At 39.7% G+C, this 26,731-nt stretch overlaps 1 protein-coding gene across 1 annotated transcript in view; it reads left to right on the top strand.

Annotated features, from left to right (window-relative positions):
- PEX7 (peroxisomal biogenesis factor 7) overlaps nt 1-22,327 on the top strand; it is a 53,039-nt gene extending 30,712 nt beyond the window's left edge. The window contains exons 9-10 of the mRNA XM_082216009.1: nt 14,176-14,275; nt 21,663-22,327. Of these exons, the coding sequence (XP_082072135.1) occupies nt 14,176-14,275; nt 21,663-21,731 (169 nt within the window). The 3' untranslated portion in view covers nt 21,732-22,327. The remainder of the gene's footprint in view (nt 1-14,175; nt 14,276-21,662) is intronic.
- Nucleotides 22,328-26,731: the final 4,404 nt, after the last annotated feature.

Raw genomic sequence — 26,731 nt, 5'->3', positions numbered from 1 at the left:
CTTGTGCTCTGAACAGAAGTTTGATATGTATAAAGTAGGGGAGGATTTTCATGGAATGATGGGCAAATGAGGCTTTCCTCATTACTTGGATTTCTACATGTCAAGTTATTAAAGACCCAGAGGCAGAACCCATACCAAAGTTGGCAATCAGAAAATACCATTTAGGACTGCCATAGACATCCATATGTAAAGAGCAGCATTTGATTCTCTAAATCACATCAAAGACTCCAATACCATGCAAAGTTATATGCACATGGGAGTATTTACCCGAAAATGGTACTAAAGCTAAAGAACAAATGTTCTCTAAATCCATTTAAATATCTATAATTCAAAAAGAGAGGTAAGCTCTTGGGGAGTTGAAGACAGTATCTTTCTCTAATGAATTGGCATACATTATAGCCAAGAAAAAAAATCGTGTGTGTGTGTTAATGTAGATAGGAAAACTGTAAATTCATTCTGTGGAACATATACTTGCCTCAGCATAAATGCTTTACCTGGTGCGACTTGCCAAGCTAGGGAGGGACTACTGCACAGGAGGGAACATTCTCCTTCCCAGGTCACTGGCATATGTCCAGCTAAGTCCGGCATTTGCCAGCTCATTCAAGCAGCATTTCCCTGCAAGCTCATCAGGAACGAACTTCTAGTTGGACACACTAGGCATCAGGAGTAAGTCTAAAACTGGATTGTTAATGCCCCTCTCCCAGTTTGCACATAATGGCAAGCCATGTTCTGAAAGAAATGTTTGTTCTTGGTTTACCGTATGTGGCGTGCTTAGAATAAAGAAAGCGTAAACACTGGCTTGCAGCTGCTCTGCGATTCGCTTCCCAGCTCCAGAAAGGGAGCAGCAAAGTAGACCCAGCTGAGCAGTGTGCACCAGCTATGCCGCTGATTCGCAGTAAGCCGCCCTTTCTTTCTCACCTTGCACGTGAGTTAGGCCACTGACTGAAGCTAGTTGGTGGTGATTGCCTGCATATTGGGTACCTGCACATTTCACAGTTGAGAACAGATGACATGACTAAGAATGGAAGAAGAGTCTTGCATGTAGTTCCACCATCCTGTTCTCACAGTGGCCAACCAGATGCTTATGGGAAGCCCATAAGCAGGACAGGGATGCAACAGTCACCGGTATTGAGTATCTGATATCCAGCAGTTTAACCACTCCATTTCGTAAAAACTTTCCCCCTAAACAGATGGTGAGCTCTTTAAAAGAAACAGTGCTGTCACCAGGAGGTTTGGTGCAGTGTCATACTTTGACTGCAATTCCATTTTACTAGTTTCCCCCTCCCCTCCCCCAAAGTACCATATTCTCCTCTGTTCCAAATAGAATTGCATTGCCATTACAATGACAATATAAGGTTATTAATTCTCTGTAGTTGTACGCAGATGCTTTCTATCGTAATGGCTATTACGGTTTGCAGTTTTACCTGGTATTGTTCTGCAAATAAAAAATACCCTATGAACATCCCAGATAGAGTCTGTAATGCAATTAAAAAACAAACAAACTATGAATGTTATGCAATGGAAGGGAAATGCCAAACTGCAGCAGCTTGTAGGATCTGGCAGATGGCAAGATCTGCAATACCGTAATTGCTAGGTGAGGGATTCTGAAGAAGTCTGGTGCCTCTAGAAGATAATGGAAGATGCCATTTAAACTGTGGTGATAAAAAAAATAAAAACCATAAATCCACAAATGGAAAATTATGAAAAGGCAATCTTCCTTAAAAGACATTAATATAGAAGTTTTCCATAGACTATCATTCCACCAATATGTTTTCTTGGAAGATATAATGCAGCAAGTTTTCACAGCTCTTAAAGCAGCATAGCCTGTGCTCACAATCCTAACCCTTTTGAGGTGTTGTTGCCTAAAGTCTTATTTGTATTGATGGAGCATGTCAACATTTCCAGTTGACCCGTGATTAAAGATAAAAATAAGGCACTGATACTTCAGTGATAAAACAACGTTTGTAACATCCTTCATGTACATAGTTCTTCTGAAGTAGATGATTGCATGTATTATTAAGATTTACATTTCCCCCCTTGTTTTTGCACCAAAGGCGCTCTGAGCAGCTTCCAGTAAAATGTAAACATACAATATCAAAAAATAAAATAACAAAACCAATACATCTTCTTCTAATAATACAATTTTTAAACTCTTGAAATGATAGGCTTCATTAAAGTAATTAAAATCAACAAATTCCATGGCCCTAAAAGGCTTTGCAATAAATAAAAGTTTTGATTTATAGCTTAAAGTGGTAATTTAGTGGGTCACATTAGGGAGGGCATTCCAAAGCATTGGTGCCACTATGGGAAAATAGCTCTCTGGCTGGTTTAATTACTGAATAACCTGTCATGGACTTGGCTGGATGCAGAGGAGGAATGGGAGGCACCAGATGGGGAGCCCCCAAGGGAAGAAGACTCAGAGCCAGGGGACTGATGGCAGGACAACAATGAGTGGTCATAGGGAGAAGAGGGGGCAGACTGGGAGGAGGAGGTGTTGGAAGCTGAAGAGGTAAGAAAAGCAGGAAGAAGAAGAAGAAGAAGAGTTTGGATTTGATATCCCGCTTTATCACTACCCGAAGGAGTCTCAAAGCGGCTAACATTCTCCTTTCCTTTCCTCCCCCACAACAAACACTCTGTGAGGTGAGTGGGGCTGAGAGACTTCACAGAAGTGTGACTGGCCCAAGGTCACCCAGCAGCTGCATGTGGAGGAGCAGGGAAGCGAACCCGGTTTCCCAGATTACGTGACTACCGCTCTTAACCACTACACCACACTGGAAGGGACTGTGGCAGAGATAAATCCAGAATCAGAGACAGGAGGAGGATGGAGAGACAGGAGACAGAGATGAGTCAGGCTGCTGAAGAAGTCAGGGAATCTCCCCATCCTGCTGCAACCAACGAAGGCTGAAGACATGAAGAAGGCAGAGCAAAGAAAGACAGGACAAAGGAGCCAAAGGTTGCTGGGGGAGGAGGGAACTTAGAGAACTGTCTCATTGAGGCAAGACATGCTGGGAAGAGTTGTTGTGATCACTAGGCCTGAGCTGTTTTGTTTCTTTGAATAAAGAGTGAACTTCACTGACACCTTGTGAATTATTGCTGATTTGATCCCAACTCCCGCCTTGGCATAACCCCTGGTGAGGAAAGGGAAGTACTTCCCTTGGCTCCTTTGGAAGGAAGGTTGGAATATAAATTGAATAAATAAAAAGTATTTCCTGAGGTATGCTAACCACTTAGGTTCCAGAACTGCATAGAGAATAGTTACTTTTCAAAACACTCTAACATTAATCTGTGTAGTCCCATACATCATTATACAAGGGCCGTGTAATGTTCATTCTGCAAATCTTTTAGTGGTTCATGTTTTGGAACTCATTGCCTATAGACATACTATACTGTTCTAGGTAGAAACAGGCTGAACACAGTTTTATTTCTGCAAGCTTACCCAGGCATATAATTTAATTATCTATATTTAGAGTTTGGTGATTAAGAAGACTGTATATCTTTCTAAATAAAGACTTTTGGACCTCAGATTAGTATTTTATTAGGTCCAGTCTACAACAGTGCCTCATCACTACAGAACACTTAATCAGTACACCCTTTAGCCCAGCCATCCATGGTGTGGGGTATCCTGGTTTGCTGCTCCCCAATGGGAACTTTTGAGCAGCTCCTCTTAGCTACAGGAAGCAGGAAGCCCATGTAATTTCTGGACCACCACCCTGGAATTTGCGGTGGCTGGGGACTTGCTTGTATAGCAAGACAATGTTGTGGATTCGATCCCAAAATTTACATAAAGAGTTGACTTTAAAGGGGACTTTTCTTCTATAGAAATACTACCTAGTGAAGACTGTGTACAAAACAATAGCAGGGAAAGCAAGATGTGCATGGATTTCATAGGAAATAACCATGAGCAGGAGTAAAGTGGGTTTTACATTCTGATGGCGTTTAGCTCAGGAAGTCACTTTTATTCAAGATAATTTTGTAGTGGAATTAAGTTTCATGGTTTTGGCAAATGTTTATAGATTTGGGACACATGTCTTGCACATAAATGGGGAAAGGACTTTAAAATCAAACTTTGGGGACAGGTACTTTATCTCTTATCTTAACAATACCATTCAGTATATTCTGGTTTCTTCTAATTCTTAAGAACATTTGTTCTTTAGCCATAGTACCATTTTCAGGTAAATACTTCAGTGTGCATATAACTTTGCATAGTCTTTGATGTGATTTTTTTTTGTATTAGTAATTTAATCCAACATCTAAAGGCAAGGATAATTGATTGCAATCAGTTAATTAAAACTGACTATAGATATTTAATTAGGAGCCAAAATAAGATAACATTATTTATGATGCTGTGATAAAACTTGTAAGATTTCTACACCAGAGAGAACTGCCCTGGTGTGATCTATAATTGTATGATGGTTCATCTATGATTGAAAGCTTGTATTGCTGATAGTGCTCATACACTACATTTTTCAGGTCATGACTTCTAGAAAAATGATTTTGTTAACATCTGTGCAATGAAGTGCCTCACATTCACTGTGATTGGGAATGCTAGGAAATGTATTGTTCTTGCAAAGTACTTTGATTTAATTTTAATTTTTTTGCTGGTTTCTTTTTTTATAATTTAAATTCAGCAGCAGTTCTCAACAATTTTTCATGGACCACATGATCATTGCTGGAGATCTCAGGAGATCGCTTTATAAACTTCTTGTTATTCAGTGCCATCATTACCATCATTACCATCATTACCATCATCAAAACAATGAAAATCATGGTCCCTAGGCTAGTTGTGATCTGCACCTCCCAAAATAATTCAGCTTTCCAATTTTTGCAGTAGAATTCTTGACTGAAAAAAGGTACTGGTGTGTTAAAATGCATATTTTAAAATATATGTCAGCAATACATGTGGAAATACATACATTTAGATAAAAGATATATTTAAATACAATTTTGTGAGGGCTTTTTTTTTAAGGTTGCAGATTAATGTGGAAATGGGGTAGAATGGCTTTATGAAAGAACACATGTAAAATAGAACCACAGGATTGTAGAGCTGGAAGAGACCATGAGGGTCATTTAGTCCATATTCCTGTAATGCAGGAATATTTTTGCTCAACATGGGGCTTAAACCCACAACCCTGAGAATTTTAGTCTCATGTTCTACCAATTGAGCTATTTTGATTGATCCATAAATCCCAGCCTAGGCCAGTTGTTAGCCTGTTCGACATATCTGGTCCTAATCAAAACACCTCTGCCTCCATTGTCAGAGCCAAGTACAGATATTCTCAGCTGTTCCCCAGTCTGTTTCTACCTGAATGAAGCCCACAGACCATAGTTTGAGAACCTCTACAATAGACAGTTCTAATTCAGGAGCAATATTATTGACTTTTATCTGTGTAGCTTGTTAGCACAGACTTCAAGCTGATTCATGTTTACCAATCTATTGCTGCCTCAGTTTATTCAGTCCTTATAAATTCAGCCACACAGATCAGCACAAAAGAATATGTAGAAAACTTCCCATCTATAATGTATGTAATGAACCAACACTGTTAACTCTTGAAATGCTTAGCCTTTTGTTCATTCCCCATACCTGAAATTTCTTTACTGGATGCAGCTAAAGGGGTAAAGCTTTGCCAGCAATCTCTCTTCCCTCTCACCCCCTAGTTATGTGTGCCAATAATCTGAGTGCATAGTAAAACCAGCAGCATTACTCTTCCAGTCTGCTGAGTCAAGCGGTCTGCCTCATATCAATTATTTAATTTCATTTATAGCTAAAATATGTATCTTGCATAATACTGCACAAAACATAAGTGATGTTTTTATGTGATTTTGTTTTAGAGTACAATGCCAGTTAATAATGACCAGAGATTTGCTTGCTTTGTCTGCTACAAAATCAATGGGAATGCAGACCTGTATTAGGAAACACTGGTGAGGAGGGGCCTTTAGGGGATGGAGAATCATTGCCGAACAGCCACAACATAAACGAGGGTAACCTAGCATGTTGATTACCGTATTTTTGGCCCTATAGGACGCACTTTCCCCCCTCCAAAAATGAAGGGGAAATGTGTGTGCATCCTATGGGGCGAATGCAGGCTTTCGCTGAAGCCTGGAGAGCGAGAGGGGTCCGTGCGCACTGACCCCTCTCGCTCTCCAGGCTTCAGGAAACTCTGCGCAACCCTCAGGAGACCGGCTCCGAGGGTTGTGCAGAGCTGCCTGCAGTCCCGGGCTCAGCGCAGCTCTGCACGGCCATCGGGAGCAGGGTGCGAAGTCCCGCCCCGCTCGGGATGGCGGTGCAGAGCTGCCTGCAGTCCTGGGCTCAGCGCACTTCTCCCCATCGCCAGCCCCACAAGCTCGGGGGACAGTGGGGAGGTGGAGCGCGCCTTCCTGCTGTTCCCTGACCTGGTTCTTCCAGCCCCGCGCCTGGGGGGGAAATAATTTTTTTTCTTTATTTCCCCCCCAAAAAACTAGGTGCGTTCTATGGGCCGGTGCATCCTATGGGGCGCAAAATACGGTACATTGAATATAATTCTACTTCTTCATAATAATAATAATAAATGTCTAGTGTTTTCTCATAATTTCTATCAAATACTGCCTTCATGTTTTTCCCTATACAGTGGTACCTCGGTTTAAGAACAGCCCTGTTTACAAACTATTCAGTATATGAACCCCGCAAAACTGGAAGTAGTGTCCCGGTTTGAGAACTCTACCTCGGTCTAAGAACGGAATCCGAACGGTGGAAGGGCACTGGCAGCGGGAGGCCTCATTAGGGAAAGCGCACCTTGGTTTAAGAACGGTTTTGGTTTAAGAACGGACTTCCGGAACAGATTAAGTTTGTAAACCAAAGTACCACTGTATCAAAGTGAGAGAGACTTGCATTGCAGTCTTATTCATGCCTACTCAGAAGTAAACCCCATTGAGTTCAGTGGGACTTACTCGCAGGCAGAAGTGGATCACCTTGTGGGTGGAGCCACTGCTGCTTACTGGGAGGCAGAGGGGAAAGGAATGGGAATATCAGCAGGGTTCAGGCTCTCCCACTGGTGCACTTGCACTATGCTGACCTCCCTGCTGCTGCCCCGCACTTACAAGTGGTGTGTGGCAGTGATCCCAATGCTGGCAAGCCAGCATTGTTGCCCTGCCCCATCAGGCAAGCCACCTCTGCTCCCAGGTGCATGCATATAGGATTTCAATCTTACTTTATTTAAACAAAAGTTGAGTATTGAGAGAGGAACCCTACATGCCTTCTTTTGGCTGCAGACTACAGCCAAACAACAGACCTAGTCAAATATGTAGTATCAACAGAACATGAAGATAAAGCAATATCTTTGTTTTAGTTGTGAAAAAGGTAATCTTATGGTTCCTGTTTTCATATAGAGTAGACTTGCAATCTGGGTTTATCTTAATGTATTTTGCTTCCCAGATACTCTTTAAGTATTTGCCGCTTGACATTTCATTGCTGAACTTGTCCTGCTGTTAAAGAGGCAATATTTAGTTTATATGCCACATACCTGGAAATGAGAAGCATAGACCTTTGCATGAAATGCCATATTTTGCCATAAGCTCTTCTTCACGTCAAAATATATTCCTCAGTTTTATTAGGGGCTAAAAGATCAGGATTGAAGGGGTGAATCCTAGTTTTATTGTAATCTCTTGAAAGTAATAAATGGCTTTCTAAATTGTGACCAAAGAAATATTGGTGGCATTAAAGTATTATGTGTGATTCACTTCCCCTCATATAGACATTTGAGAAGAAAATCTGGCTGATTTCAAACACTTCTAAATAGATCTAATTCACAGGCAAGCTACTATATTCAGAGACCCTTTATAAATGGTCAAATTCAGCCCACAATAACTTTTATTTGAATTTATATAAATGATCTGAACATACATATATTTGGGTCTTCCCCAATTTAATTGTATAAAAATTCCATAAATATAGATATATACAGTAGAACCTCCATTTCAGATATATACAGTAGAACCTCCATTCCAGAAATCCATTCGATTTCCGAAATGTTCAAAAACCGAGGGTCAAAGGGCTGCCAGCAAGTTCAGTGGGGAAAATTGAGAAACACACCTCGGAAGCATTCACTTCTGGGTTTTCAGTGTTCGGCTTCCAAATCGTTTGGCAGCCAAGACGTTCAAAAACCAAGGTTTGACTGTATAGATAAATAAAAATTCCATGCACACGGCTTGGAAGCTTTGCAAGCATGTATGCTTGGAGGTCCCTTCCAGAATACTCAAGTAGTGTCACCTTCCTCTGTTCCTTTAAAGCCCACCTCTTCTCCAACCTTACTGAAATGACACCTAAATGCATGCGAAGGTTGTTGTTGTTGTATTTGTACTCCATCCATCTGACTGGGTTACTCCAGCCACTCCGGGTGGCTTCCAACAGATATGAAAACATAATAAAAACATCAAAAATGTCCCTATACAAAGCTGCCTTCAGGTGTCTTCTAAAATTTGTATAATTATTTATCTCATTGACAGCTGATGGGAGGGCATTCCACAGAACAGGCTCTGTTTCCAAGAAAGCCCTCTGTCTGATCCTTGTAACTTCACTTCTCGCAGTGAGGCAGCCACCAGAAGGCCCTGGGAACTGGACCTCAGTGTACAGACTGAAAGATGGAGGTCGAGATTCTCCTTCAGATACATAGTCATATCCATCCCTTGGTTCCTGCTCCTTGACTAGATAGTAAATTCAGCATAAATATCTGACTTTTTGTAGGTTACCTGTAGACAACCAGAAATCCTGATGGCCATATATAAGTAACATGTCTGCGCTATATAAAGTACAAAATGTTGCAGTATATCCTCATCCTCTAACATTAAGGGCTCCTGTTCAGGGTTCCAGCTAACCATGTCTTCCTCCAGGATGCTAAAACTGTCAGGTGTTGAAGTAGGCCAATATATTCCCCCACATATAGTATTCAACATTTTGTGGTTTCTGGAATTTTAGTTTGTTGGGTTGGGGGTAGGCAGGCATTGTTTTGTAATTCTATATACCTGAAGGTTCACCAAGGTATGCAGATACCTATCCCCGTTGTTTCTCAGTGGCTTTGTTTTACTCCAGTCCAATAAGCATCCAACCACTTGAGTTCATCAGTAAAGGGAATTATATTAATAACAACTCTAGGTCATGGCAAATGTGTCAAGAGCCCCCTGCCCAAGCATTTTGGATGTATTTTAATAAACCAGGAGAGGTAATTCAGTTATCTTCTGTTGAAACTTTAGGTAAGCAGAGTTTGGAATATAGTGATTAAAACAACTTGAACTTACAGGTCATTTCACAAACTAGAAGTACTGGTTTATTTTGATGGAACAATGAATACTACAAAAAGCATTTGGCAGTACGATTGATTGATTTATGTATGTGACACAGGCATGCATCAATAAATGCATTCTTATTTCTGGCCCAATACCAGCTTAAAAGCTTTTTTCTGATTTATCTGTTTACACATCTTAGGCTTCCTATGTGTGCTAGTTATACCCAAATCCTCCTTCTTTTTTGAATGAAGCCAAAAACAAACAAACAAACAAAAAACCAGTTTCCAGTTAATGCTATAGTTTCCGACTATGTACAAACTCCCATATCCTCTGCATTCAGTGGTCTCCCACCACTGGTTTGGAAATATCAATCCTGTATGTAGTATCTTAAGAAATACTGCATTTTGATGCATCCCCCCCCCCAAACCCACTTTGATCCACATTGGTAGAAAGAATGTGATTGTTTCTTAGTAAGACAAGCAATCATTTGCAGCAGGCAGCATTGCTCATATTTATTTTTATGATACTACCTGTGCAAGAATCATCCACAGTTAACATTTTGACTTCGTATAGTGGTTTTAGGAATTCCATATGTAGTTGATTGGCAACATTTCTTTCTATACTTCGAAGATAAAGATTATGTGTAGCTCAGATTTGGGAAACTGTAGGAGTTACTGAACTGTTTTCATGAGGAATTGGCTCTCCACTTTTGTATATATAGAATATCTAGTCATCTGTGGAAATGAAATAACAGTTACAGTGAATGGCCACTAATATACTATAGAACAGTACAGCCCAGAACATTCTTCATACTGACTGCACTTATCAAGGGGGGAAATGCTTCTTCCTTAAGTCCTGTTCTTTGATATTCCATTAAAGTTTGACGGGAAGAGAGTGTTATATAAATGGGGCTAGTTCTGAACTTTCAGTAACACCTGAAATAACCTTTCTTCGGAAAAGTGGATGAAAGTTCTTTATACAAGTTATGAAGTGTAAATAAGCAGCTGGTAACACATTCAAACAGATTCTTATTTGGGACATGTAGATACTGCAGCACCATGAATATTACAGTAATTCCATAGTAGTCCATGGAAGATTATATTGAACAAGAATGCATTCTTTTGAGTATTCAGGAACCTAATTAACCATCCCAGTTGTCTAGTGCTTTTGACTCTGCTTTCTCAAGCTGGGATATTTTCAAATACAGTATGCACATTTGTTTCTGTGGAGGGAGAATAATTTGCTGTAGAAGTATATTTCCTTCACATGGGAATAGTCAGATACAGACAACGACCGCGTTGTATGTGTTCAAAGCATGTGCAATTGTGCACGTACGCATTGCCGTGAACCCGGAAGTGGCAGGGAAAGGGGGTGGGGCTTCTACAATGACCTGGAACGCGACCCCCTCACAAATCAGGGGTTGCCTGTAGTGTCACAATGTGCCTCTGTCTCAAGAAAATGTAGGTCTGTACAAATGTAAGGACCATCCGTACAATATAGTTTTGGGAGCATAGCACCAAAGAAATCCCCTCAGATTGATTATCAGCTGTCATGGCACTTTGTTGTTCTATCTCCTTATAAAGGTAAAGGACCCCTGACAGTTAAGTCCAGTCGCGGACGACTCTGGGGTTGCAGCGCTCATCTCGCTTTATTGGCCGAGGGAGCCAGCGTACAGCTTCCAGGTCATGTGGCCAGCATGACAAAGCCTCTTCTGGTGAACCAGAGCAGCACACGAAAACACCGTTTTCTAAACTAAAGAGCCCCAAGTGTTGTACCTTTCATCACTGGAGCATTTCCTGCTCTTAGGTTGCTTTGTTCACATTTTTATGCAGCTTTTCTACCCTTGCAATATCTTGTTAGAACTGGTGGCCAGAATATATATGTGTATGTTTGTGTGTATTAGTGTAAAGGCTTGCTGATACTGGCAGTTTTATTTTTGACTGCTTTATTAATATGTTTAAATAGGTTTTAAATGTGTTGGGTTTTTTTTTCTATTTTAAATTAATCTTTTCCAGTTATCCAATAATATAAATGTGTGATATCATGGGTAAATGTAAGGATGTTGATCTGCATATGCGTTTGCTCTTTGGAAATGAGCATGTTGGAAAATAACCTCTCGTTCTCCTGTTCCTCTAGTACTAGGAGAAACGAAAGAGGGCTGTTGCCATAGTGCATCCATTGTGTAGCCACCATTCTGGTCAGGTGATTTGCAAAGAAATTAAATGAAGATAGATTAAGCAAACTAATTCAGTTGCCTCTAGTGTTTGCAGTGTCCCTAAACCACCCATGAATTGCATTTTCCGTAGTTTGGTCTTTTCCTCCTTTCTTGGTAACCACTCTAGTGGCAAAACCAGCTGTGTACATTATGAATTGCATATTGTTCTTGTTTGTAAGCATAGCATGCATATATGTTGAGAGAGAAGGGGTCCTTGGGAGAGAAAAGAAGAAGAGACAAAACTGGTTGTAGTAGAAATCTATTGACTGTAGTGGGTGAAGTAAGGGCAAACATTGTATCTCAATGAAAATAGTGAAGAATAATATTTAGTGAACATTAGTTATTAGGTAATGTAGAAGGCCATGTGTGTATGTGTGTGTGTTGCAACTGCATGCGGTGAGTAAACAAACGCAGAATGTGATACTAGGTGGAGGTTTCACCTTAAACAAAAGCCTTTATGGATGCAAAGAAATAATTGGAAGGATGTGAGTAATGCCTGGTAAGATCTCAGAAGCTGTGCCACAGATGGGTTGCTGAATCAAAGGTCAGTCACTAGAAGAGGCTGGACTTCAGTGCCCTTCCTAATTCCTTGTCCTGCCCACAAGAACAGAAACAACTACAGTATAGTTAAAATGAGGACCAAAGTGTGCACAAAGATGTCTGATTTTTATACCATCGTTCATTTATGGAATTGGAATTGTCACTCTACATCTTAATTTTTTAAGCGCAAGGATATACCAACAGCTCAGTACATAAAGCCGGGGTAGGGAACCTCCAGGCCCTGGATGACTGCTGATCCCTGATCATGGGCCGTGCCGGCTGATGGGAGCTGTGATCCAACAACATCTGAAGCAGATGTTCCCAACCTGCTGGTCTCCAGATGTTGTTGAACTACAACTCCCATTATGTCTGACAATTGACCAGAACTGATAGGAGTTGTAGTCCAAAACATTTGGAGGGTTCCAGGCTCAGGAAGGGCCCCTAACTTAAAGGAATGATTTGGCCTACATCTAATTTACCTTACAGCTCAAACCAGGTAACAAAATGTTAAGTAATCTAAAGAGGCCTGAATTTTGAGTACACATTCCAGAATGTAAATGAGAAATGTTTAAGCAGTTGAATTGTTACATAACTTTGAGAATTATTGGTCTTTTGAGTAGTATCTACTTTACCTTATACGCATATAGGCATGACTGTTAAAAAAAATTAGGGGAAAAAATGGTTCAGTTTTATTGTTGGCTATAAATATACTTTAAACACTGGCTGTCCCACGTTTGTGTGTGTGTGTATGTGAACATAATAGCTTATTTTTAGTTACTATTTTGTTAATAGAGGGCCTTCTGGCGGTTCCCTCGCTCCGAGAAGCCAAGTTACAGGGAACCAGGCAGAGGGCCTTCTCGGTAGTGGCGCCCTCCCTGTGGAACGCCCTCCCATCAGATGTCAAAGAGAACAACAACTACAGGCTTTTAGAAGACATCTGAAGGCAGCCCTGTTTAGGGAAGCTTTTAATGTTTGATGTATTACAGTATTTTAATATTTTTTGGAAGCCGCCCAGAATGGCTGGGGAAGCCCAGCCAGATGGGCGAGGTATACATAATAAATTATTATTATTATTATTATTATTATTATTATTATTATTATTATTATTAATAATAATATCCTCTAGATTATAAATGTTTTATTAATGTTTTCTTAATCGCATAATGCAACATGCTGTAATTGTGATGTTTAGCTTATTTTTTGCTAACAGTATTTATACTGATTTGCTAATCAGTATTTTACTGATGGTTCATTAATATATGATTTCTGCTGTAGTTGTGATATTATGTTCTGCTATTGTTATTTATTGCTTTGAGATTCATTTGAATAGAAAGCAGTATAGAAATACAATTAACTATCCAATCACTGAAGATCCTGGTTAACAGGAAGGCAAGTTTAGTCCTTGAAGTTTCCATGTCAGGAAACAGCAAACAGAAGGTGGGATGGAGTATGTGACAGTATGTAGTCCCTCCCAACGGCCTTACTTGACATAGTAAAGTAAAGAGTATTCTCTGCCCTGCTGTCTGCTGCCTGTCTAAACAGGTTTAAGATATTAGGGACGCCGTAAGCACCTAGGACACATCTGAAAATTCCACATTTGCCTGGTATTCTTGTGTGAATTCTGCAGAGCATCAAGTTTCAGACCATTGATAAAACATAGCTAAACGATGAATCAAATATTTCTGATGTAGAAAGTCTCCAGTTGCATCCTTGATATCTTCATTTAAAAAAAAAGAAAAATCAGGTGTGAAACTCTGAAAGGCTTATTGCCCCATAGTCTGTAGAAGTAGATAGTTCCTGTCTAGATGTCCCAGTTATCTGACAGTGGAAGACAGACTTTATAGGTTCATATGTTATAAAGCTTTACTTACTGTTTAATAAAGATACTTCAGTTTACTGTTTTGCAGTGTATCCCAATGGGAGATCATCATGCCAGCTCTGGATCTAAATCTCCATACTGGGCTGAAGGAGATGTAGCCTTAATGAAGTACTTATTTATGCAGATGAGTCTAAAGACTTGTGCAATAGGATTAATTGCATTTCTAAAGTGGATGAGTTTGTTTTTTAAAAGCATTTGGCAGCTTCAAGCACATCAGCAGTCCAGCATTACATTTTTTAAAATGGCCTTTCAATTACCATAATTACAATATTGTTTCCATCTATAGATTCTGGGATTTCTCCAAGCCTGATCCACTGCTTGAAACTGTGGAGCAACATACAGAATTTACTTGTGGCCTGGATTTGAGCTTGCACCACCCGAGTCAGGTAAGAGAAAAGAGAGTGTCTTCTTCTTTTTCCTTATGTAGGTGCAAGCATCAACTGTAGTTTATATAAATTAATCCTCACTTATAAGGGCAATAGAAATTACTCTCTCTGACTAGAGTCTGAGTGGTAGGTTATCAAAATCACAGCTTTCTGCCCTAAGCACTGGGTGGACCTGTTCTGCCTCTGGACCCTCAGAATGTGTGAGCATGTGTATCAGCTCCAGGTCATGCAACTTGCAGACATTATGCTTACACATGGAATACACACAAGTCCCAGTTACCAAACACAGTGCTTTCCCAGGAAATCGTCCATTAGGTGAGCTGATGGTTTCCATGATTTCCTATGGGAACATTTCTGATTTGTGATCTCTCTTCCATGGTTTCTTCCTAAAATGGCAGCAGCCAGACAGTGAAGCACAAACAAGTACGGAAGTGGGCAGACTCTGGCTGTTCAGTTATCTGAATCAACTGTGCACATAGCGAGGTTCGGGTAAAGATAAGTGAATTTTAAAATAACAAGCAGGCAGATAGTGGGACCTGCTTGTATATGCATAGCATTTCCTTGGTGAGAACGGCATCCAAACAAATCCAGTATTAGTATATGGATAGTGTAGAGTTAATTATTTATTTTCTCTAACAGCTGGGAAGGTTGGAAGGGATTATTATTTTTCTGGCACCTAATCAAAAGCCACATTCATCAAACTTATCCCAGTGTCTCCAGGCAGAATCAGCTTGAACCCATAGGTCTTTGGGCAAATGGTGGTTTAATTTTTTTTATTTTTTAAAAATAAAAATAGAAGCAGTCTCTTTTGGAAGGGTCCATAAGAGAATCCAGTTATTCCATCTTGCACTGCAGCAATTCATCACTAGCAGTTACTGTGACTCTTAGTAGAAAAAAAGTAACAAACCAAGTACAGTCGTACCTCGGTTGTCAAACAGAATCCGTTCTGGAAGTCCATTTGACTTCTGAAAATGTTCGACAACTGAGGCACGGCTTCCGATTGACTGCAGGAGCTTCCTGCACGCAATTGGAAGCCATGTAAGCCTCGTTGGACATTTGGGTTCCAAAGAACGTTCCAAAGAACACTCACTTCTGGGTTTGCGGCGTTTGGGAGCCAAAACGTTTGAGTTTCAAGGTGTTCAGGATCCAAGGTACAACTGTAAAAGCAGCTTATTTTATTAAACCACATTTTGTATATATCTCACCTGCCAGGATATAAATCCTTCCATGGCAGCTTATAAGTAACATTGAGTTATATATTTTAAAAATGCATCAGGATCCTTCCCACAAGGCAGTTTATGGTACATCATGCTCTGGGGAGAAATGCAACAGTTCACCTGGAGCAGGCCCTGAAGTAACATTTCTTGCCTCTCTCCTGGAATCCTTCCAACAGAGCTCTTAATGGTAGATGACCCTGCTTGAGGCAGTGTGTGTGTGTGTGTCCAGCTAGAGAAGGCCCTGAGGTGGTCTTCGCCTGTCTCCCTCTCTGTCCTGGAATCCTTGCCACCCTTTGAGAAATTGCATTTCCCCCTCAATTTTTGTGTGGAGACATCACTTTAAAATTTGTATAGCATAAATAGTACCCATTTAAATAAAACGGATGAACCCCCCTGCTCTTGCTTCAGCGGCCAAATTCATCTTTTGTCGGCTGAATATGTTACTTTGAAGATACAATGAAATGAGGGAATGTTTCTTCGCTTATCATAAAGGATGGTATTTTAAGACTTCTAATGTAATAAGCCTGAATAACATTCAACCCCAACGTAAGGGAAATAAATGTAAGTCCTGGGAACTCTTTCTTTAATTCTGCACCTAGTTTTCATCAGGCCTTCTCTTATGCTACTGAGATAATTGGCTACCATACCTAAATGAATGCTTTCTGTTGAGCAAGGTTTTTTTCTATAGCTGTTGTCTGCCTGAAAGCAGGACTCGCGGTTTGAAGGGGTGCGCACAGGAATATTCTCTTGTAAAAGTTCTGTGAAGTATGAACCATGATTCGGTTTTCTAAATTGCAGTTTTTAAATTTATTTCAAAAGCAGCTGTAGTAAAAAGAATATACATAAATTCTATCTTTGCACTGAAGAACAAGACACATGCAAATACGCAAGTGTTACATTCTGCAAAATAAATTGCTCAGAGCATCTCTGAGATTAAAATTAAATTCCAGGTTTGGACCCCCTAGAGTAATAAATTTATCCCTACAGAAATCAGTGGCAAAACTTACATTGATTTTAATAGTGCAGGTTTGCAGGACCAAAAACAGCTACTGACTTTCCTAGAGGCTCACTTTGTGAAGAACCACTTATATTTTTTAAAAGTTATTGTTAAGTGGTATATAAATCTAACTAACTAAATAAATAAAACGTTGATGGGTAAGTAAAGTAACCCTACTTTACTGGCAAGACCTTCTTTACTGGCAAGACCAATTACCACAGCTGCTGCTCTTACTGCATCTTATGAGGAAACCACCCGCACACTTCTGTTGCCGTATTAGTAGCTCTAGATGTTGAACAGAGCTGTTAAACTGAAGCAAGAGTTATTTCTACGTGGGTATTAAATATGCCATAATTTAAATGTGCAGGAGTTTTCTTTGTTGCCTGTACCAAGTACCCCCTTTCATTCTATAGTATTCATTTACTTCACCATTAATTTATTGTGTGTTGCACAGCACCTTTTCGTACATGAATGATTCTGTTGAACTACTGGCAGTTGCAACCATGAAGTCTGTTATATTTAGAATTGGAGACATGAATGCAAAATATGCAAGCCTGGGCTGCAACGTGCTGATAGAGAGACAAGGAAGCATATATACACTTAGATGGGCCTTTGTCAGTAAAACAGCCATCACACTATTTTTGTGAACTGGTAATTGAAGCTTTCAAAAATTATGAATGATTCCTGCCAGATTTTCTAATAATAATAATGTTGATACTGGCCTACAACATTCTTTCCAATGATTTATTTCTCTTCAGGGGAAAAACGCTAAGTTTTATGTAGTTAAAAATTGTTCATCTTAATTTTCCCCGTTGCCCAAGTCTATTTGTTCACGAATAAGTGCAGTCCTAAACATGTCTACTCAGAATGAAGCTCCATTGAGTTGAAAGGGACTTAACACCCAGTCAAATGAGAATAGGGTTGCAGCTGGGAAGAGCAGTCTCCTAAGTTTAGGAAGCCAGTACACAGTCTTAAATTAAAGCCAACACAAGCTACGCCTATTCCACACACTATTTTGTTGCAAGACTATTGCTGGATGAGCCTGGTAGAAGGAAAACAGTACTTTAAAACAGTGTTTGACTTATACCACCCTTTTTGCTAGTGTGAGTTCCACCAGATTGCCCAATCACATGACTGAGCTGGAAGAGGTTTGAAATAGTTTCTCTCCTTGCTCCACCATGCCCCCAGAATGGTGACTTATGCTGATGTATGTTCTGCCATCTTAAGTTCCACCAGCTGAGCTCCAACTGAACCACCATTCCCCAGCTGAGTTGTGTTGAGGTTATGCCACTATGACAGCATAGCCCTGGTTCAGCCAGCACAGCCCAAGGTCTGACTAATCCAACCTTTCTTATCCTGCTGGAGTTTGGATTTGGATTGCCCTGTGAGTGTGTTTCCTGGGCCACAGTCTCCAGTTCTTGGCACAAGTATATCAGCTATTCTTGTAGGATATTTTTCCTCTCTCCTTAAGCGCTGAGAAGACAGCGTGTCATTCAGGTAATTTCAAAAGGCTGGACAGATTACCTTAGGTATCAGAAAAGGACTGAGCAGCAAAATAAGACTGTAATGATAAATGGCTAATTGGGGACCTGTCAGAGAAGTAAATCAGCTGGCGGGTCAGTGAAAACTAGTGCTAATTAATGAATGGCAACTGGCTTCTACACTGTTGGTAGGAAATGGTGTGGCAAAGAGAGAATTTTTAAAAATGGGATGACTTTCACTTCAGTAAACTGAATTTTGAAGTTTGTCAGCCTACATTTATTCAGAATTCGTATTCTTTGGTTTTGGAGGGAAGGAAAGGCTTGATTTATGTGCTGCATAATTCCAAATTCCCTACCAGCAGTTTAGTTGGCATGAGAGTAGGAACACTGCACCATGCTAGTAAGACAGTGTCTCTTTAGTTATTTGCTAGCACTACCAAATAGCCCTTCACTTTAAATGGGAATGTCAGGCACAGATTACTGGTTAGATTCTACAGTATTTATTGCCAGGATGTTACTTATTTAGTAGTATAACATAACTATTCCTGTTTTATACAGAACTCAGGGGAAGGTCAGAAGAAAAGAGAGGGGTGGCCCTGAAAATATGTATTTGTCCTTTCTGCTACAGTCTGCAACACTGTAGAGCTTTCTGGCTGCTGCACTTATGATTGTCACGTGAAGGAGATAACAGCACACCTATCATCCATGTGTTCTTTTCCTTTCTTGCTTCCACTTTTACCATCCCCTCCAGTAGTGATGTTTGGAAGTGTTAATCCTTCCACCTCAATCCAAGTTGAAATACTCTCCGCAGATCCTTGACGCAGATTACTAGTAGTACTTATATAGCCAAAATGCAGCCACAAAGAGCAACAGACTTTGGAAACCCCCAAGGTTTGCAGAAGTACAAAGAAAAAGCAAATAAAGGAGTAAAACAACCCCAATGTAGTCTAGTGAATACTGAGCATACTCAGTGGGCCTAGAAGATGGCATCTGGCCAGACCGAGCCATGAAAATGTACCATGTTGCTGGTACATTTAAATTGCCACTCTTTCTGAAAGATACGTAGAAGCAACTACTAAGGGTTTGCAATTCTGCATGTTTTATTGCAGACAGTGGCAATCTTAGCATGCCATTCACAACTGAAATAAGAAACAAGTATTTTGTACTCTGGTATTGATATCTATGTGCAAAAAGTATTGCGAAGAAGTACTCCTGAGACAAAACAAACGACATAAGGCAGCTGTGCCTTGTGTATTTCTCAAAGGAATAGTAATTAGTAGAACTACGTGGGATTATGGCATAACAGAGGATTCCTTAGGAGTGGGGAGAGTCTCTAAAAAGTCTAACTCCCTTTAGCAATATTGATTTTTTAAAATCCCCAGAATAATTAATCACAGGGAAAATAATTTACTACAATTCTGTTTGTTTATAATATTATAATTTTCCTTAATGAGTCTGTACTTAGTTAATTTATGATAATTCATTGAGCAAATGAAGAACCGTTAATTTCCTGAGTCAATTAGCTCTAATCCTTATTCAGTTCTTACCTTTAATACTTGGTATTACAGATAAACTCTTAATACTGCAATTCAGAATTTATCGTAATTAATTCACACCACCATTTTCCTAATCATCCTCTTCATTCCGACTGCTCTGTTTAATCAATTTCATTCTCCTTTCATGAAGGGCTAAAGAACTATAGCAACCCTTTCCTTGCTCTCAGGTAAAAATTATTTAAAGGGCTTCTCTGCAGTCCAACTATAATTAGTCATGAGCAAGATCCGTTCCCAATGAAAGGTCACCTCCAGGAAGGAGGATGCAACCAAAGATTCCCTGTGATTGGCAAAACCTAGCCATTTAGGAGCATAAGTCCACATTAATTCATATACAAGTGGAGGTTTCATAACAATCCACACCCATTCTACTTTCAGCCGTGTCTTCTGTTCTTTGGCTCTTGGCCCATTGTGTGCCTGCACACTTCAATTCTGCCACTTGTATAAAAGGTTTCTGCCTCTTCTGCATCATACTGGGTGTCATGTGTTGCTTTAGCTTGGGTGGTACCAGCTCCTAAATCACTCGTGTGCAGGGTGGACACTACCTGAGAAAACTTGGTTTGCACTTCAGCACATCTGTGCTCATACTGGGTTACCTTCATCAAGTTACAACCATAACAATGGGGATGAGCTATCACCAAAACTTGTGCAAATGGATGATATGTTTATGATCGCTAGTCCTCAGCTTTAGGAGTTCAGTGGGTTTCAAATCCTAAAATGCAAATACTGATCAAACATTCATGAGCCGTTAATTGTAATTTCCCCTTTGTGCCTTCTTAAGTGATACAGCGCCAAGCAACAAGCTTTCTCTTCTCAATCCCATGTGTTGCTCCTTTTATAGCATAAAGATTTTTAATGACATAAAACTGTGCTCCCTCTTGAGAACTGGTTTCTGTCTGTCAGCCTTCCAAGAGCACACAATTACTTATCAGAATGATTTGCTATTGACGTTCTGTTTGCTCTCATTGCTTAGCTACCCTTAAGTTTTCCCTTGTACAGTCAGAAACAAGAGTTGGACTGAATTATACAGTTTGCTTCTCCGGTCTAAATTTTGCAGAAATCCTGTTTGCTCTCCCTATCTTTTGATGAAATTATTGCCACTGTATTTGCGTTCAGGAGCTACTGCATGATGCTAATTAAGTTGATCACAGGTGGGAATTCCCCAAGGATTTTGCAGATGGCGTTTTATGTATTGTTTCCTCTTGGCAATTGAACATGCCAGAAGAGACTTATTTGCTTGCTCGTTTCTGAATATGATGCTTACGAAACGGGGGGTGGGGGGTTTGAGAGAGAGAGAGTCAGTGAGTGACAAAGCTGTCATTTTAAATGGAGAAGAAAAATCATGAATGATGGGGAGGGTGGGTTGTTAATTACACAAGACATTCGTTTCATATACAGATAATCTTTTTCATCAAAACTCTGCTCCCCAAATAATCAATTATTTCTTTCAAAATTGGGACATATAGCAACATAATTTATGGCCACAGCTTTTGTGGTTCAGACTGCTGTCTGCAATACATTATAGATTGTAAATTATTTTGAGGGTTGATGTTGTTTTAACAAGCAAGCAGTGTATAAATTTGATGAAGTAAATAAAAATATTTTTGTGTTTTAAAGTGTTTTAATGTCATTTTACATTGTACATTTTAATGCACATTTTACATTGCTTTGAGGAGCAAGGGTCAGCTATCATGTTGAAATGATGGGTAGATAACTAAAGATGACTCTTTTTTTAAAAAAAGCATATGATGGTATTTAACTAAATAATTGTGCTCAGAAGGGTTAGTGGAATAAAACACAAATTTCTCCCCTTGCGTGAACCTCACACTGTCCCTATTCTAGCTCCAGAGGGTTGGGAGAAGCCAAGAACAGATTTTGGGGTGCAGAGGAAGAATATTCTATTGTGCAAGTAAAAATCATTGCATTGAGAGAACATTTGCCTTGGCACTATGTTGAAACAATTGTTTTGGATGTATCCATCTTTTTAAAATTTATTTTTTATCTATTTCAGTGTCTGTTGGCTAGCATTGTAGGGATGCTGCATTCAAGTTGGCAAGGAGAATTGCTGCTGCAACCATTAAAAATCTGTGTGCCAACTAGTAACTCCTATCTAAAATGGACTGTGTTTGCTCTCCATAGGTGGCAGATTGTGCTTGGGATGAAACGGTGAAAGTCTATAGTCCATCTTCATTGATGATTCCATCATAGAAAGAGATTCTCCATGGAGGACAGCTGATTTGGAAGAAATTGCTTCTCCTTTCTCAGGGCAAGGCAGAACTTTCGTGGAATGCATTGTTACAACCTTATTTTAAAATATGTCCTTTGATGTTTTAAATCAGGGGAAAGAAATCTCCAGATGTTGTATGATTCTAACTCCTGCAAGTCCCATCCAGCATGGCCAATGACCAGGGACAAGTTGCAGTACAGCAACATCTGGAGGACTATAAATTCCCCCACCCATTGAGATATACAGCTAACATATGACTTCTTTCACAAAAACTGTGTTGGACCAGTAAAATAATAACAAATTAGCTGGACAGACAAAAAACAGAGAGAACTCCTAGATATGTGTAGAGCATCTTGCAAGCATTCATGTAAAGACTGGGTGATTGGAACTGTATCTTTATATCTACTGAGGGGGGAAATGCAAATCATTGGTGTTCAAATTAGAATTTATTGTACAACAATGTAGCATCTACCTGATGCCTATAGCATTCAATTAATTTTGTTAGAGATACATTTTACAATTGATGTTGCATTATAATATTCTACAATGTTGATGTACAGTAAATTACATTATCTAACTCGGCTTTGTTGAACTTTTGTCATTTTCAAGTAACTATTCTTTAATCAGAAAATAATTTGTTTCACTTTGTCTGTGGGTTCTATGAGGGTTGTGCTACAGTCGTTTTCCTGAGTCAATAAATTTGCGTTCGAGGTTCAGAGACAGTTGTGCCTGAAATAGGGTTGCCAACACCTGAAAGATAAAATACTGTATTTTTTGCTCTATAAGACTCACTTTTTCCCTCCTAAAAAAGTAAGGGGAAATGTATGTGCGTCTTATGGAGCGAATGCAGGCTGTGCAGCTATCCCAGAAGCCAGAACAGCAAGAGGGATCGCTGTTTTCACTGTGCAGCGATCCCTCTTGCTGTTCTGGCTTCTGGGATTCAGAATATTTTTTTTCTTGTTTTCCTCCTCCAAAAACTAGGTGCGTCTTATGGTCTGGTGTGTCTTATAGAGTGAAAAATATGGTACCTATTGCTCCCTTTCCAACACCAGACAGGTGTTTCTCAGGGAAGCATGCAGAGGGTCTTCTGTGCAGGTATGTGTAGACAACCTCCTGATGCATACAAATATTTATGTTTTGTGGTGCTAATCCCAATACCGGCAAAATATGAAAATGAGTATGCCGTCCTCCTACAACATGTACAAGGTTAAAGCAGTAGCTTTTTCTATGCAGTTTTTCTACAGATCACTTTGAAAAATCCATACCCACAAATCCAAGACGAATTGGTTCTCTGCCAGAGGCATTCAGCCTACTCAGATTTTGGCTGTTGGAACTTTGCACCCTTTCAAATACAGTAGCACAAACACTCCGAGAGAGGCCTTGGCTTCCACTGCAATAAAGGTTTGCAAACTGGATTGAAACACTGGAACCATTTTGTTTGTGTCTTGGCCATGGTAATCTATCACATTACATATCAGTGATCACTGATGAATAGCACTGTGTTCTAATCCTAGTTTTAGATTAATGTACTAGATAGGGAAAAGCTAAAATACAGGAAGTCTCCACATAATTGGGAGAAGATCAATAAATGGGAAAAGAATATTTACTAAAACTTTTAATAATTTTAATAACTTTTAAAACTTTTAAAAATAACACTTATAGGTCAGACACACAGCTGTTATCGTTTTGCTGCCAGACATCTGCTATATATAGTTTTTTTAAAATCTGTTAATTGCATTTTAAACTGTAAAAACTTTAGCCAACCATAGTTTTTGTTTTTTTAAAAAAGTATTGTATGGAGTAAAGTGTCTTCATACCTAAATAAAAAAAATCCTTCCAGTAGCACCTTAAAGACCAACTAAGTTAGTTCTTGGTATGAGCTTTCGTATGCATGCACACTTCTTCAGATACACACACGTGTATCTGAAGAAGTGTGCATGCACACGAAAGCTCATACCAAGAACTAACTTAGTTGGTCTTTAAGGTGCTACTGGAAGGATTTATTTTATTTTGACTATGGCAGACCAACACGGCTACCTATCTGTAACTAATTCATACCTAAAATCATCTTACGTTATACAACAGTATTGACTATGGGACGGACTACCTTCTTTCAGTTGTGGACACAGACCAGTCCAGAAATATTTTCAGGTGTCTGGGCAAAGCAATCCCAGGGGAACCCTTGCCCGTATACATAAGGAATTGCATCCACTTTTCCGTAATGTCCTTCATTTGCCCGTTGCTAGCTCTATGATGGTACATAAGATGTAAGGTAAAAAGGTAAAGGACCCCTGGACAGTTAAGTCCAGTCAAAGACGACTATGGGGTTGCAGCGCTTATCTCGCTTTCAGGCCGAGGGAGCCGGCGTTTGTCCACAGTCAGCTTTCCAGGTCATGTGGCCAGCATGACTAAATCGCTTCTGGTGCAATGGAACACTGTGACGGAAGCCAGAGCACACAGAAACGCCATTTACCTTCCCACTGCAGCGGTACCTAGTTATCTACTTGCACTTGTGTGCTTTCGAACTGCTAGGTTGGCAGGAGCTGGGACAGAGCAATGGGAGTTTACTCCGTCACGCGGATTCGAACTGCCAACCTTCTGATTGGCAAGCCCAAGAGGCTCAGTGGTTTAGACCACAGCACCACCACGTAAGATGTAGAAGCAGTTCACGCCATCCAGTTGTTCACAGTGACATCCTGTGTTGTTGTTCAGTGTCGAGAGACTGAACACTGCAAGCAACGATCTTCATACGTTACCAGCTCCTTTTGTTGCAGAGAGATGCATACAAGGGCCAGAACGCCAAAGTGACCACCTGCAATGTAATAGCCAATATAATCCCAAAGATCATTTGCCGAAAATCCTGGACCTTTGGACAACTCCACCAAAAATGAATTCTCTACTTTCTTGAGATGTAGCTTGAACACTGGTAAGCTGTAAGGTTGCCTCCTGGCTCATTTTTTAGTCCCAGAAATAACTGGTATTTTGTGATGGTGATTATTATTACTATAAAGAGGTCTATTATTTTGGGAAGAGCAGAGACTGCTGTATTTTAATTCTCTCACCAGGAGGCAGTGGAACAGATGAAATCCATAATAGCTGTTGCTTTTTCATTTTTGCTATTTTAGCTATGCCTACAAACTGAATACTGTGTCTGGGTATGCAGGAGGCGCCACTGTTGTCAACTGAAATAGGGATCTGTGTATACCTTTTATGCATACCTGTGCCAATTAATCTTGTCCCTCCATGGCAATGAATGGATATGTCTTTTGAGAAGAGCTTCATGCAAATTTCACATCTCCTGAACTAGAACAAATTTCAGAATTTGTTTACTATTTAACAAGTCTTTCTTCACTGTATTAAAAGCAAAAGTTCCATTTTCTGTTTTTATTGATAGGGTCTTGCAGGAGACTGAAGTGTCACAAACACTTGCAAATTTATCAACCGAGAAATTGCAGAGAACCATAAAATGACTGCATATAGCTTTTCGTAATATTCAAGGTAATAAATGCTAGTCCTTTGCAATAAAACTGATCATTTCAAGCCTTAGCAGTTATTCCTTTTATCTCATCTTCCTAGTCACTATGCAAGCAATGTAGTAGTGAAAATTGAGGTAATGGAATATTTTGCAAACTAGGTGTGCATGATTGAGAGATACCGGGGGGGGGGGGGCCTCAACAAGCTAGACTTAAAACTAGACAATAGTCAAGTATGAGGCCAGAAATATTGGGCTTTTATATGCAAATTTCTCACTTTGATGAGAGGGGTTCTGCTGCCTGATCTTTACATCCAATGGATAAATCAAACTCTTCTGTCAGCCATGCCATTTGCTAATGTTTTTGTCACAAGTTTCTAAGTCTAGATGTCCTTTTTAAATACTGAGCATATATAGCCCTGAATATGTACATTAAATAAATGTAGTTTGGCTTTTAACCTTTAACAACTAATTTCTAAACCTGGAAGGATATAAACATCCTGCAGAACAGTGAAAAATGTTTCATCAGCAGTAATTGAAAGCCAACTTTTAATTTTTCAAACATAATCATTTTTAAAAGCAGTGGCTTTTAAGGTTCACAGCAGTATCTTAGGGTTCTCCAGTAGCTATATTCACAAGTGGCCTTTTAAGTAGAAATGTCATTAGTATTTAATCCTTATTTTAAAGGGCACATTAAAGTTCTTTCATATTTATCCCTTTGCATGGCTTTGCACATGCCGTGAAAATGTGAGATTCCTGTGAAACTGCTCTGAGTGTTTTATCACAGTAAGCTTTTAAATTATTGTAATTCCACATTAAAATTAGTAGACTAATTCACAGTCTGTACTTAGCTGGAGTAGACCCTTTGAGACAAATGAGATTTTGCCTATGTAAATGTTAAGTGAATCACCTCTAGGAAAGATTTAAGAGATGTTTCCATTTGCCATTTTGCTGTTCCAGCAAATAGTGAATTATTTATTTGTTTATTTAACACACACACACACACACAAGTGTGTGTGTGTATTCATTGGTGGGGGGCAATCAAAGTGGATTACTAGTAATAATGGCTAAACTAGTTCTGGGAGGCCCCTTAGAAAATGCAGAGTGCTTGGTTGCTCACTGAGATACATTTACTCAATGCTTTGTGGGTAAAATCTATCGTCCATATTGACGTAGATTCCTCTGGGGTATCTGTACCTGAGTATATAGGCAATGGACTGAATCAAACATTGGTTCTCTTCAGAGTAAACCCATTAAAAATAATTACTTGACTTGAGTACATTTATTTCAATAGGCATACTCTGAGGAGGACTAACAGTCAAGCCAACTGGCTAGCATATGCTAGCTTGTCATGCGGTTGTTAGGCTGATAGAGAACATAGATATTTTGTTTATCTTGCCATCCTTACAGAAAGGACTCTGTATATTCTGCAATAGCATTATCAGATTGTACTAGCTCAGAACTTGGTGCAAACAAAAGCAAAGCACACACTAGGCCAGGTCTATGAAA

The sequence above is a fragment of the Podarcis vaucheri genome, assembly GCF_965113315.1.
Source record: "Podarcis vaucheri genome assembly, chromosome: 3".
NCBI lineage: Eukaryota > Metazoa > Chordata > Lepidosauria > Squamata > Lacertidae > Podarcis > Podarcis vaucheri.
This window is presented reverse-complemented; position numbering and strand designations above follow the sequence as displayed.